We start from the raw sequence: 12793 nt of genomic DNA, 5'->3' as shown, positions 1-12793 counted from the left end.
ATGCATTTTTATTATTATTATGAATAGGTAAAAGGAAATGAAGAGTTTGCAAGTGCAATTGGAGATGCTCTTAGGTGTCACATTAGAGAACACCATCCTAAGTGCTTTGGGGCCTGATAAGTGAAACAGTATCTTCCTGCTCCCACTATCCTATTAACTTATTTACATGGTACAACCACCTGGAAAAGATCCAGCTTTCTTAGTTGCATTGCCCAGATTTTGGAATTCAGCCGAGCAGTAAACATAAGAAGAGCCATGCTGGATCAGACCAGTGCTTCACCGAGTGAGCCCAGCATTGTGTTTACACAGTGGCTAACCAGCTGCCCACAAGGTCCCTCAAGCAGGACAGGAGGACAATAGTCTTTCTCAGTCTAAGTTCCTCAAGAACTTGCATTGAGCAAAAATCTGCCTCAGATAGGGGCGGTGATAAATCTTTATCATGACTAGTAGCCATCGATTTTGGTAGGATCAAGGTGCCCATAAATAAATATAGAACACCAGTACCTACCTGGGCTTAAATTGTGCTTCTAATACTGCTGTCATTGGGCAGTACAGTGTTTCATTCAACATACTGCTCCAGAAAAGTTCAACATACTGGAAAAATTACTGGCTGTTGGAACCAAATCTATTGAAAAACATCAGGGATAGTGCCAACCTTTGCATCATGTGAAATATATCCACATGAAATGTCTGATGCAAGCTGTCTGATGCCACTTAACAGGAAATGATACGTGCTATTATTCTTTTTGTTAAATGAATCCATTTCTTGAATGTAAATATTTTCCAAGTAAGCACTCTCATTCTACCAAGGAAAAAGAGAGAAGAGCCTAGTTTTTCAAGAGTTTCTCAGAAGTCTTAAACTCTGAATCTCATACCCATCAGTTTTTCATGCTTACTTATACTTATTCTGAACATTCAGAGCAGTTGCCAAGAAAATGATAATTAAAAAAGAACCCCCCCCCAAAACAAACCAAATATAACCAACAACATATAAGCATATAAACTATAAATTACCATCAACACTGCAGGAGAGGGACAGAGAGAAACAAACACATATCATATACATATATCCTCTGGAGGAGAGAGATATGAAAATAACCTCTGTGCCTCTGTTGATGGAGGATGGGCATAGTGTATGGTACCAGGGGTCATGAAGGCTCCTGCAGCTTGAGGTTCTAAAAGGTCTTCTGTCTTGGTCAGGGAGGGCTCTTTGAGAAAGGAAGGTGCCACTATAGAAAAGGTCCTGTGTCTTATAATCACTTTAACCTAGAATTTGGAGCTGGAGATCACCAGAATGTTTATGAGGAAGGCACTGCCCGACACATCCTTACACATGGACAGAATGACTATATCAGTTCTAAAACAACATCATTATATCAGAAACATAGAAACAGAGTGAGTCAGGGGGTCTCCTGGGCCATCTAGACTGACGCCCGACTCCAGCCAGCTCCACTCACGACATGCCTACCATGTGCATGTCTAGCCTATCCTTGAACACCCTCACCACTGGAGCTACAGCCACATCCTGTGGAAGCCAGTTCCATACCGTACAGGTCCTAACCATCAGGAAATACTTCCTGGAACCCACCCTAAATCTTGGTTCCCTAAGCTTTGCTCTATTGGAATGTGTCCTGTCCTCCACTGCAGAGGGGGAAAAGTCATGGCCCACCTCTGTGTGGCACCCCCTCACATACCTGTATGTCACTAACAGGTCCCCTCTGAGTCTCCTCCTCTGAAGGCTGAAAAGACCCAGTTCTCTCAGTCTCTCCTCATATGGCTTACCCTGCAAACCAGCCACCATCCTAGCGGCCCTTTGCTGCACTGATTCTACTTTGCTATTAAAAGTATTCAAACAGATACAGAGATAAGACAGTCCCTACTAATGCTCAGTTAAAGGCTATGTTAAAAGGAAGAAACAGGAACAAGCCACTGTTTTTAGCCTCCCTGTCCTTGTGGTTTAAAACCATTAGAAGATCATGTATCTATTATATACTGCCTTTTGTATATTGTCCTGAAGGGAAAACATTTGCTCTTTGTGGATCTGGAGAGATCTGTCCATGAGACTATAATCTATTTGCTTTGTGTGGACAAAATAGATCTATAACTGCAAAGAATGCACAACCTACAGGAACTGGTGTTAGGGGAAAATCTCTTTTGTCAGGAAGATTCAGAAGATTCAGGAATGAGTAGTTTTATATAGGCTTGTTTACATTTTACACACTCATAGAATCATAGAGTAGTAGAGTTGGAAGGCGCCAGAGGGTCATCGGGTCCAACCTCCTGGTCAGTGCAGGACTCCAAGTTAGACCATCCCTCTGAGATGGCTGTCCAGTTGCATCCTAAATGCCTCCAGTGCAGGAGAGCCCACAACCTCCCCAGGTCATTGCTTCCATTTCTGCACTGCTCTAACAGTCTGGAATTTTTTTCTGACTACCTGCAACTTGAGCCCATTATTCTGTGCCCTGCACTCTGGGATGATTGAGAAGAGACCTTGTCCTTCCTCCTTGTGTGGCAGCCTCTCAAGTACTCGTAGAGTGCTACTATATGTCCCCCCACTCTTCTCTTTTCAAGGCTAAGCATGCCCAGTTCTTTCAATCTTTCTTCATACGGCATTGTTTCCAGTTCCTGGATCATCCTTGTTGCTCCCCCTGAATTCTTTCCAGCTAATCTGCATATTTCTTAAACTGTGGTGCCCAGAACTGGACACAGTACTCCTGATGAGGCCTAACCAGTCCGTCATCTGGAATGCCCAAAGGGGAAGTAGTACTTCATGTGATTTGTAAGTGATGCTTCTATTAATGCTGCCTGAAATAATATTTGCCCTTTTCGCACCCACATCACAGTGCTGACTCATATTCAGCCTGTTATCTGCAACAATTCCAAGATCCTCCTCAATTTGCAGTATTTTTGAGCCAAGTAGTCCCCATCTTGTATTGATGCACTTGGTTTCTTTTTCCTAGGTGAAGAACTTGGCATATTGAATTTCATTCTTTTTTTTCAGCCCAGCATTGCAACCTGTCAAAATCACCTTGAATCTTCTCTGTGTATTCCAGGATATTAATTATCTCACTCAGTTTTGTGTCATCTGCAAATTGTTCCTTCTACTTTCTCATACAGTTCATCAAGAAAAAGGTTGAAGAGCACTGGACCAAGGACTAAACCCTGTGGCACCGCACTTGTTACCTCGTCCCAGTTTGAGAAGGTGCCCCTGATGAGCACTCTCTGAGTCTGATTCTGTAGACATCTGTGGATGCATCTGATAGCTCTTCCATCTAGCCCAATTTTAGCTAGTATGCTAATCAAGAGATCATGGGGCACTATATTTTAGTTAGGGATCCAAAATTTATATATATATAATATTATCTAGGTTTGTGTTAACTTTATTTAAATATATTATTTGTGCATTGATATCATCTTTTATTAAATGTTTGTTTTGTGATGGTTTGACAGGTATATGCAAAAACATGAGTGTGATTTGATCTAGCTTTTCAGGAAGCTGGAACAGAATGGCTTCACATGTTCATGTGTTGTTTGAAGCTCTAGTCTGATCTTCATTTTCATTCTAATTCAGCCCACCACTGGCCCTGACACAGTGGCACTGGGCGAATCAACTCCAAAAAAGATTACCAGCTCTTCCAGACTTTTCCCAGATGGGAGTACTTCCAAGGCAACCTAGAGCTGCTTGATTTACTCCTCAAGTGCTGATGGATCACTGTTTGGCTGACATGCCTATTTACCATTTTTGATGCACAATAGCCCTGCTATTATTATGCTTATGCTAAGGACACATATCAGAAGGTAGCAAGGTGAGGATGGCATCTGTGGCTCATCCCAACCTGACAAATGCAGCCTGGCAGGTCATTTGATTCATGGAAGCCTCTGAGTTGGGAGACACAGAACCAGTAGGATGGCACCCTTATCATCTTTGATGTATTTTTCAGTTATGCAATTTACATTTTATCATTGCATTTCCTTGCGTTTTAATATTCTTGTGAGTAGCTTGGAGTATGTTTTGCTGCAGAAAGGTTGGGTAAAAAAACCTTGCTCATTATACATAGATATATTCCACTAAAATTTTCATAAAGTTATATCTTAAAGTGATGGCCCGTCTTGGATTCCAGTGCAACAGGCTCATAACCCTCTCAAGACTACAGACTAGGACTAAGCAACCAGAATCAATAGGAAAGTCACTGTTAATTAAAGTATGAATGGGTTTATAATGAGGAAACAGGACAACCTTTGTACTCACTAAACTTTTGAATGACAAGGACTTTTAGCCAGCCCTCTGGGCAAAGAATAAATGCTGTTAGACAAAAGGATTGAAATCCAGACCAAATAGACATCATTCCCAGCACTGGAGTTTCCTTTACCATGTTTTACTTTTGACTATCCTGAAGGGCCCCTTCAGGGGTGACTCTCTGCACTTTTGGCATCTGTTCTGAACCAAACAGGGAAGGCTGATGCTGACCAGAAGGGCTACTCTTCTGTTTGGTCTGCTTCTTTTTGCATCTGGACAGAGAAAGACCACAGAATCCCAAAGACAGTGTTGGCTCCAAGGTTTTTGGGAATTCTTGGGCAAGACGCTCCGAACCTCCCCTGGTGAGTTTAACTTCTCATTGCCATGGATACCAACTGCTATTGCTCCACATCCACATCCTCATCATGGCTACCACTTGGCAGGGAGCAAAAGGCAGCAGTATCTCCTTTTCACCACCACCATTGTTTGGACCAATACAGGAGGCAGGTGAGCAAGCAGGTGCCGTGCTTAAGAGGAAAGGCCAGTCCAGGGGTTCTTGCCAGTGGGCCCTGGCTGGGGTGTAGGCTCTTAGCAGGTGCCAGTATGCCTGCCCTTCCCTCCAGCCCTGCCTTTTGATGATTTCCTAGATTAGTCATCATGTTACACCCATTACAACAATAGAGGGCAGAAAGATCTCCAGATGTTTTGGATGTCATCACCCAACATTGCTGGCCATTAGCAATGCTGGTAGGGCTTATGGGGTCTGAAATGCCAAGCACCTGGCTAGCTATGTCCTGCTTAGACCTGTTTTAATGTACCATGGCCATTTTGTGCCAAATACAACATGAAGAATCCCAGCCTTACTGTAGCATCAGCTAAAAGGATATAGAAGTTTGTTACTAACAGTTTAACTAGCTGTTACATGAGGATTAATTTTACTGTGAGACTCTATCAGAAACTTTTCAGATTACCCCAGACTATATTTTTAGTTTTTGATATGAAATATTACCAGTGTTTCAATTGGTATAGGGCCTACAGAAATTTCCATTCTTTCTGTCCTTTTGAGTAGGTATTTGGAAAAGTCTGGAAATGGACAGGTGGGCGGGTGTCCGTTGCATATCCAGGTCTCTTTGGATCTGCACAGGCCACAGAAGTTACTGGCTTTAGCTCATGCTGTTCTCCACCTGGACGTAAACATAGGAGATGGAGGCAAACTGTGCAGGTTGCAGATTCAGCTTTGTACTACTGATGTGAAATTGTTCCAGACAGAAAAAAAAATATTTTCCAGGTATTCCTCCTGGAAAAGGCCCTTGGAATCCAACATCTAATATTCTCCCCCACCCCCAGTTCTGATGCCTCAAATACCCAAAGTTCAAATACCCCAGTTCTGATGCCTTAGAATACCCAAATCTGATGTCTTTCCAATGCCAGGTAGAAAAAAAATATTGGCCCATACCTTCCCATGGTAGGCATGTCATGAGCAGAACTGACTGGAGCCAAGGGTCAGACTAGATGGCCTGGAAGATCCCTCACTCTGTCTCTATGTTTCCATGTTAAGCTAGCCATTTTTTTACCTTATTGTAGCTTTATTAATCTTGGTTTGTTTTTTCTGTTTTATTGCTTTGCTGTGCTTAATGATTTACTTCCTTGAACTTTGCTTTATCACTGCACTGAATTTTGTTTTGATGATGCAAGTTCTCCTAAGGTCTTGTCAGCTGCAGGATGGCATATATTGGGTTCAGTAAATACAAATGTGCTTTTTCCTGATTAAATTGAGGTCTCTAACAAGATCATAAAGAAGTAATTTTTTAAACATTACATTTTAGAGACTTTCCTGAGGGCCTCCTGACATTGCAGTAGCAGAACATTTTCAGAGTTAGAAATGGCCTCCACCTTCAAGGTATACATAATTATGAATATTATGCATAATAATAACATGTCAAGTTAGTGATTGCATGTCCCATGGTTTCCCTACTGTGGAGTGGGGGCCATTTGTTTGATATAATGAGAGTGGGAGCCCAGACGGGAACACTGGGCTGAAATTTGTTTCCTGACTCTATACAGATGTGAATCGCTTCTGTCCCCCTGCCTCTGGCCAGCATCTACTAAATTACACCAAGGGTGGTAACACAAGACGGTTGTGCTGAGTTTCCCAGGGGCCAAATCAGCACGTGTCGAACAAACGCAGAGCATTTGCAGCAGTATGTTAGCACAGATACATGTCAAAACACATGCCCTGGGCCACGTATGCAAGGGTGTCATCCTGAACACATACCTACACCCTCAGTAACAGCCTGATGCTCAACACAACTAAGGTCAAATAATTGCATCACCTTTTCCTATTTCACTCAGTCTGGTGGGGCTAAACGACTCCGTACAAGTACTTTGTACTGGGTGTGGATCAGGCTGCTCAGTACACTCCACAAAGCAAAGAAGCCCAAACATCATCATCCTCAAGACAAAACTGCATATGATCTAGCATCTGTTTCCTCTTTCAGGTAGCACATTAGATGCAGATGAAGTAAATACTCTCCTCAAATATAGTGTTTAGGGGCTGTTTGGCTTCATTTTGCACATTAGAAAATTCTTCATACCACTCAGATTGGCTGAGAACTGGAATATTTCTTGCCTTTCCTGGGTATGATCTAGAGCAGCCTTCCCCAAACTTGTGCCTCCCAGTCATGTTTGGACTGCAGCACCCAGAATTCCCAGTCAGTGGCCCTGCTGGATGGGAATTCTGGAAGCTGCAGTCCAAACACCTCTGAAAGCCACCAGGCTGGGGAAGGCTGACCTGGAGAGTTGTACATAAATGTAGGTAATTCTTTTTCACCAGAACTGTGGCTGGTAGAAAGTTAAAGCAGTGATATTAAGGTCCATGGAAGGCAAGTTCAATTTGCCTGTCATTACAGGCATTGGAAAAATGCCATGCAACACATCTCGGCCATTGCTGAAAATGAGCACCAGGTGTAAAGTAAAAGTTCAGCTCAAACATAGGACTTCCCCTTTTCAAAAGGCTCAAATCTGAGGTGACTATCCTTGGGCTGCAACGGAAATAATGGCCTTCCCCACGTCCTCCTGCATGCACACACATTTCTGTAGATCTAATATTGCCTGTGAATTAAATAGAGTTTGTTCAGCTCTTTCTTGTTGCACACAAATGAAACAGTTAGGTGCTTGAGCGTACACAGCAGTTAGATGGTTATCTCACAAGAATTGCACAAGAAGGCCATCAACCATGCTCTCTTAATTACACGGTGCAACCAGCTCTCTCTCTCTTTCTCTCTCTTCTCTGGGATTCTCATCTATCTATCTATCTATCTATCTATCTATCTATCTATCTATCTATCTATCTATCTATCATCTCAGTTCATATGGACGGGATGAAAGAAGACATTTCAGATGATGTATTTTCAGATGAATTTCAGATGCTGGCAGACAGCTTTTCTTACTTGTGTGGATATACCCTTAATCTTTCTCATGTTCTTTGGCTTTAGGAAAACTCTGCATTGCTTCAGGCTGGTTAGTCTGTAACAGGTTGCTTAGAACTACACATTCCAGATGGTAATAACTCTAGGGAACACCTTGTGTTCGAAGTGAAAAGAGGACAAACGTCAAGGACATAGCAGTTAATTGCAAGAGGAAAAAAAGCTAATATTCATCACCTGACCACTTTGGTGCCGTTCCTTACAACCTGCATGTCCACCATACAGCCAGCAGTTACGTAAGCAGCCAAGTTCAGCTCAGAAAACTCTGCCTGGAGTGGGAAAAAACAAAGCAAAACAGGAGGTTAATTAATACACATAGCATGGACTGATCTATTTTGCAGATTTATCTTTTAAACAGAATGTTTGCCTCACAAGGTAGTAGCCTATCTAATTAGCACTGTTCTGTATGGGAAATACTCAAGACGACTGCTCTCCACTGCATCTGGACATCGGCCACCCAATTCAGAGGCGTATGTCCATCCAGAGCATGGAGTGAGGTGTGGTTGCACTCTCTGCTGCCACAATGACTTGCACCATGCAGTTCATCTAGATGGCCAGTTGTGATCTAGATGAAACACTGGGGAAGCAAAGACACTGCTAAGAAATGGCGTAGGTCATCAGCCTCAGCCTCCTTTCCTCTTTGTTCTCTGCCCCACTTTTTCCACCCTCTTGGAGGACCAGAGGGGATTCCAATGTATTCTTTCCATGCCAGCTGTGAGGGGGCATGGTCTTTGGATACCCAGCTCTGTGGTTGCTGGACCTCAGTGGTGGGGCTCTGCCTAATCCTATGGCCCCTCAGAGAATGCCAGAAGGCCAAAGGATTGTGCTGAAGAAGTGTTTATGGCCCAGCATTAATAAAGAGCAAAGACTCTGTGTTAAGACTAAATTAAGAGTGGCCCTGAGCAACTCCCAGGGGGACTTAAATTCCTATTTGGAATTTTCCATGAGGAATTATGGCTGAAGTCATGGAATAACATTTTGCCTTTGCACAGGAAACAATTTGCTGACATTCAGATTGCTGACTCTTACAGTCCATACACCTGTGCAAACCCATCATTTGCACGTTTATACTGTGAGGAAGGACAGTGGCAATACTGCGCACTTGCACCACATGAAGAAACACTGGATTTTGCTCTGTGCCCAGTCCCTGCTTCCATTCTGCACAAACATACCAGAGAGACAGGTGGATACCTGTCCCAGCAGTACTCCAAGAAATTAGTGTTTTCTGCCCAGGAAAGTGGCAGTGCCAATGGTAGAGGCATCAGTACTTGTAGAGAGTGGGGCAGGAAGCCATTTGGATGTCATCTTAATGCAAATTTACCTTAGTCATACTTCCCAAGCCAATATGCAAAGCAAAATGCAGCTCTATTTTAATATTTGTGATTTCCTGAATTTTTCAGTACAGTTGGCCAGTTAAAAATGTACACATATGTATACATGAGAGGAAAGTGTGCAGAAAAATACACACATCAGTGAAAATAACACATAAAACACACATTTGGGGAAATCACTTTAAAATTTATCTCTTTTGAAGAGCAGTGAACAAAAATGCATGCAAATTTTTCTGTGGATTTTTAAGTGAATCCAGAAACTGATACAGATGTCTGCTTACATGGCACACATTTCTATTGTCTGATACTGTCTGCAGCTTCAACTTCCCACCCACTCTCCCTGTAATATCTAAGATGCTAGGGGGACAAAAGGAAGGAATGTACAGGCAATGCCTTAACATTCCGTAAATGCAGCTTCATCCCTCAAAAACTGATGTGCTTTTGCCTCCAACCAACCGACTGACCGACCAACAAACCAACCAACCAACCAACCAACCAACCAACCAACCAACCAACCAACCAACCAGGAATGAATAAAAGATAAAAGTCCTCATATTCCTATTTGTTAATGGTCAAAACAAGCCATAAGATGGAGCTAAACACTGATTTATTGTATTTTAACCCATACAGGAACCGACCCTATCTCCACGTGGAGAGTAGCATCATTAAAATGTGATTATATACTCATCTATTTTCTCTGTGAGCCATCCAACATGGCTCTGAACATGGAGGATTGTGGGCATCCAGCTAACTGAGGGCAGGACAAACACAGAAGGGAGGATTGCCTTTGTGCACTTCCCATCCTACAAATGACACACACAGCTGAGTTCAGCCTCTGTGCCATTGGCTCCTGCTTGGAAAGAGGAGAGACTGAGGGACTGCTGGGATGCCTGGTGTTCTAGCAGGCCTTGCTCCTCCCCTCCCTTCCCAGCCAGTCATGCTTGTGACCTTGGAGCGGCAGCCAGCATGGAAAGAACTGTGCTAGCCACAAGGGCAGGCGGATCCCGTGATCAAGCCCCAACTCTGTCCTCTGAATGCGTTCCTGGGACTGGAACAGGGACTCTGCCCTATCCTATCCTATGGCTCTCTGGACAGAGCTTAGCAGCCATAGGATTGTGCCTTTGACTTAGAAATTGAGAAGAGTCTGCCTGCCCAGGCACCTTTCCATTTCATCATGGATACATGAGGATTTGTAGGGGTTCACTTAGGTGAATGTACTGTAATGTACCTTACAGGAGCTTTAAAAAGTTGTGAATTTAGGCCCGGGTGAGCTCTGCAGCTCAGAATTAATTTGTTTAACACCTTAAATAAATAAGGTGGTAAATTGTGATACAATTTTGTGTGGAGTGGGGGCAGGGAATATAGGGGTAAAAAGGCAAGATCTGAAGGAAATAGTATGTTTTTATAGAAAATAATCTGGAAGGAAAGCCTGACCTGTTTTTAGGCCAAGTATGAAGTCCAGAGCACCATGTAAAGAAGGAAAAGCAACAGACCAAAAGGAGGGAGCCCACATAGCAGCCGATGGAAAAGAAGAGCCAGTGCTTAAGGCCTTCTGTTTTAAAGTCAGTAACATACTGGAGAAATAACTTACTGGTATAAGTGCTACATCTTCCCTGCAACACCTACAAAACAGGTTGTAGGGCTACTGAACAGATTGTTAAGATGCATCAAAGGGGAGTGAGGACTTACAAGAATCAACAGACCAAGTGGTTTTACACAGAAGACATATCTGTGGATGCATCCACATGTCAAAAACTAACGGACTCTGGCAAGAAAATAGGTGGGAAGCAAAGTTGCTGGAATTGTTTTGTAGGAATGCTAATCATTTGGACATTTCCTCCTAAAATATGCCAGTTTTCTTGCTTCAAAATATGTTTTTCCTTTGGAGTAGCAACTTTTCCCCATGGAAAGGGCATATTTTCACCTAAAACAAGCAAAGTATGAAAATTTGAAGGATGATTCAACAGGCACCTGGAAAAATACTCTGGGCCCTGATGAATAAGTTATCATAACAAAAAACCAAATTAAATCTGATGTAAGCCAGGCTCAAAATGCTTTCCTAATTTCAATTTTCTCCTAGCTGACAGCAACAAAGTCAGAACTGAAGTGCATGCCTGAATGGTTTTGAACATAGACTTTCATTGCCCACTGACCTGTTCCACTCGGATTTCATATTCCCCATTCACCTTCTTTCCTTGAAAATACTTAGCCCTGTGGAGAAAAAGAGAGAGAGAAAGGGGGACAGGTTAGACAGACATGCTGGAAGCTTATTTTGTGTCTGCTTTTCTGGGTGGTTTTTTCTCTTCTTGCTGCTTTTTGTGCAGGAATTTGAGCTGGTTTATAAGACCTGGCATGCATATAATGACAATGCATCGGTTTGAAAACTGATGGGTTGTTCTGTATGAGTGGAACAGAGTATGCCCGCCTCTTCCACCTTTACTCAACAGTCCATGATCAGCTTCCTTTGAGCATGATGTCCAATTCCAGAGGGCTGGGTTGTTCAGCCCCTAAACATGATTCATCCATGGTCTGTTATTGGATTAACTACTGGGTTCTTTAGTCCCTCCCTAAACAGCCCAGTTGTGTGGGTTCAGATGTAACACCCATGAGGAGCTAATTATGGGTGGTTCAGCTGATCATAGGTTGTGCAAGAAGTGGGCAAACCACAGGCAGTTCACTTGTGCATCCCAGAAAACCCTGCAATATTATGTAATTATTTATTTCACTTCTGTACCAGCCAATAGCCAAAGCTCTTTGGCCAATTCACAGCAATTTTAAATTAGTGGGTTTTTCTTATTGCAAACAGTCCTATTGTCTCAACTGACATTTCTCTCAGCTTTAGCTCTGATTCAGGCATGACAATTTTTAGAAAATGAATCTTTGAAATGTCCATGCATGGAAAAGATTAATTTGGATGGGTTTGTTTGCCCATTGATCCTTTTAGATCAAAAGAAATGGCAGAGAGCTCATGGCCAGAGCACAAAGTCATTGTTAATTTAGGAATACTTCTGCCCATTCTGTAAGCCATCCTGAGACGATTTTCTGTATTGGACTGGGTAAAAATGTTTTAAATAAATGAATGAATATTAAAAACTGCTGCCCTTCCAATGATAGCCAAGCACACCTTCCTAAAGGAATGTAGTACTTCCCATTCAGTATTCTACACTTTCTATAATCTATAAAAAAATCCTATAGTTAAATGTAGATCTATAGTTTATCTTTCCTAGGAGCTGGTAGATATCATTCTCATGCACAACCCCTATTAGCAAGAGGGTATGTTGTCCATGGAGTCGTTATGGGTTGGACACGCCTTCACAACTAGCAAGCAAGCAAGCAATGGGACAAGAAGGAACTGTGGGTGGCACAGTGGTTTAAACTGCTGAGCAGCTCGGCTGGTTGATCAAAAGGTCGACAGTTCGAATCCGCAGGATGGGGTGAGCTCCCGTGCTTCATCCCAGTTCCTGCCAACCTTGAAGTTTGAAAGCATGCAAATGCAAGTAGATAAAAAGGAGGTACCACTTCGGTGGAAGGTAACAGCGTTCCGTGCACCTCAGTGTCTAGTCATGCTGGCCACATGACCACGGAAACTGTCTATGGACAAACACTGAGTCCCTCGGTTAGGAAACAGAGATGAGCACCGCCCACAAGAGTCAGACATCACTGGACTTTAATGTCATGGGGAAAACTTTAGCTTTTTATGGGGCAAGAGGAAAGCAACTTATCTCTAACAGAAGAGATAG

The 12793-nt window shown here is 42.8% G+C and overlaps 1 protein-coding gene across 3 annotated transcripts in view; it reads right to left on the bottom strand.

Annotated features, from left to right (window-relative positions):
- SYN3 (synapsin III) overlaps positions 1–12793 on the bottom strand; it is a 179650-nt gene that overhangs the window by 152298 nt on the left and 14559 nt on the right. For all 3 annotated transcript variants that reach the window (XM_044441091.1, XM_044441090.1, XM_044441092.1), the window contains exons 2-3: positions 11207–11264; positions 7900–7991 (exon numbers count right to left, since the gene is read on the bottom strand). In XM_044441091.1, the coding sequence (XP_044297026.1) occupies positions 7900–7991; positions 11207–11264 (150 nt within the window). The remainder of the gene's footprint in view (positions 1–7899; positions 7992–11206; positions 11265–12793) is intronic.

This window comes from Varanus komodoensis, unplaced genomic scaffold (genome assembly GCF_004798865.1).
Source record: "Varanus komodoensis strain SLA01 unplaced genomic scaffold, ASM479886v1 scaffold39, whole genome shotgun sequence".
In the NCBI taxonomy this organism is placed as follows: domain Eukaryota; kingdom Metazoa; phylum Chordata; class Lepidosauria; order Squamata; family Varanidae; genus Varanus; species Varanus komodoensis.
The sequence above is the reverse complement of the archived record's forward strand: the minus strand, read 5'-3'. Positions and strand labels throughout refer to the sequence as shown.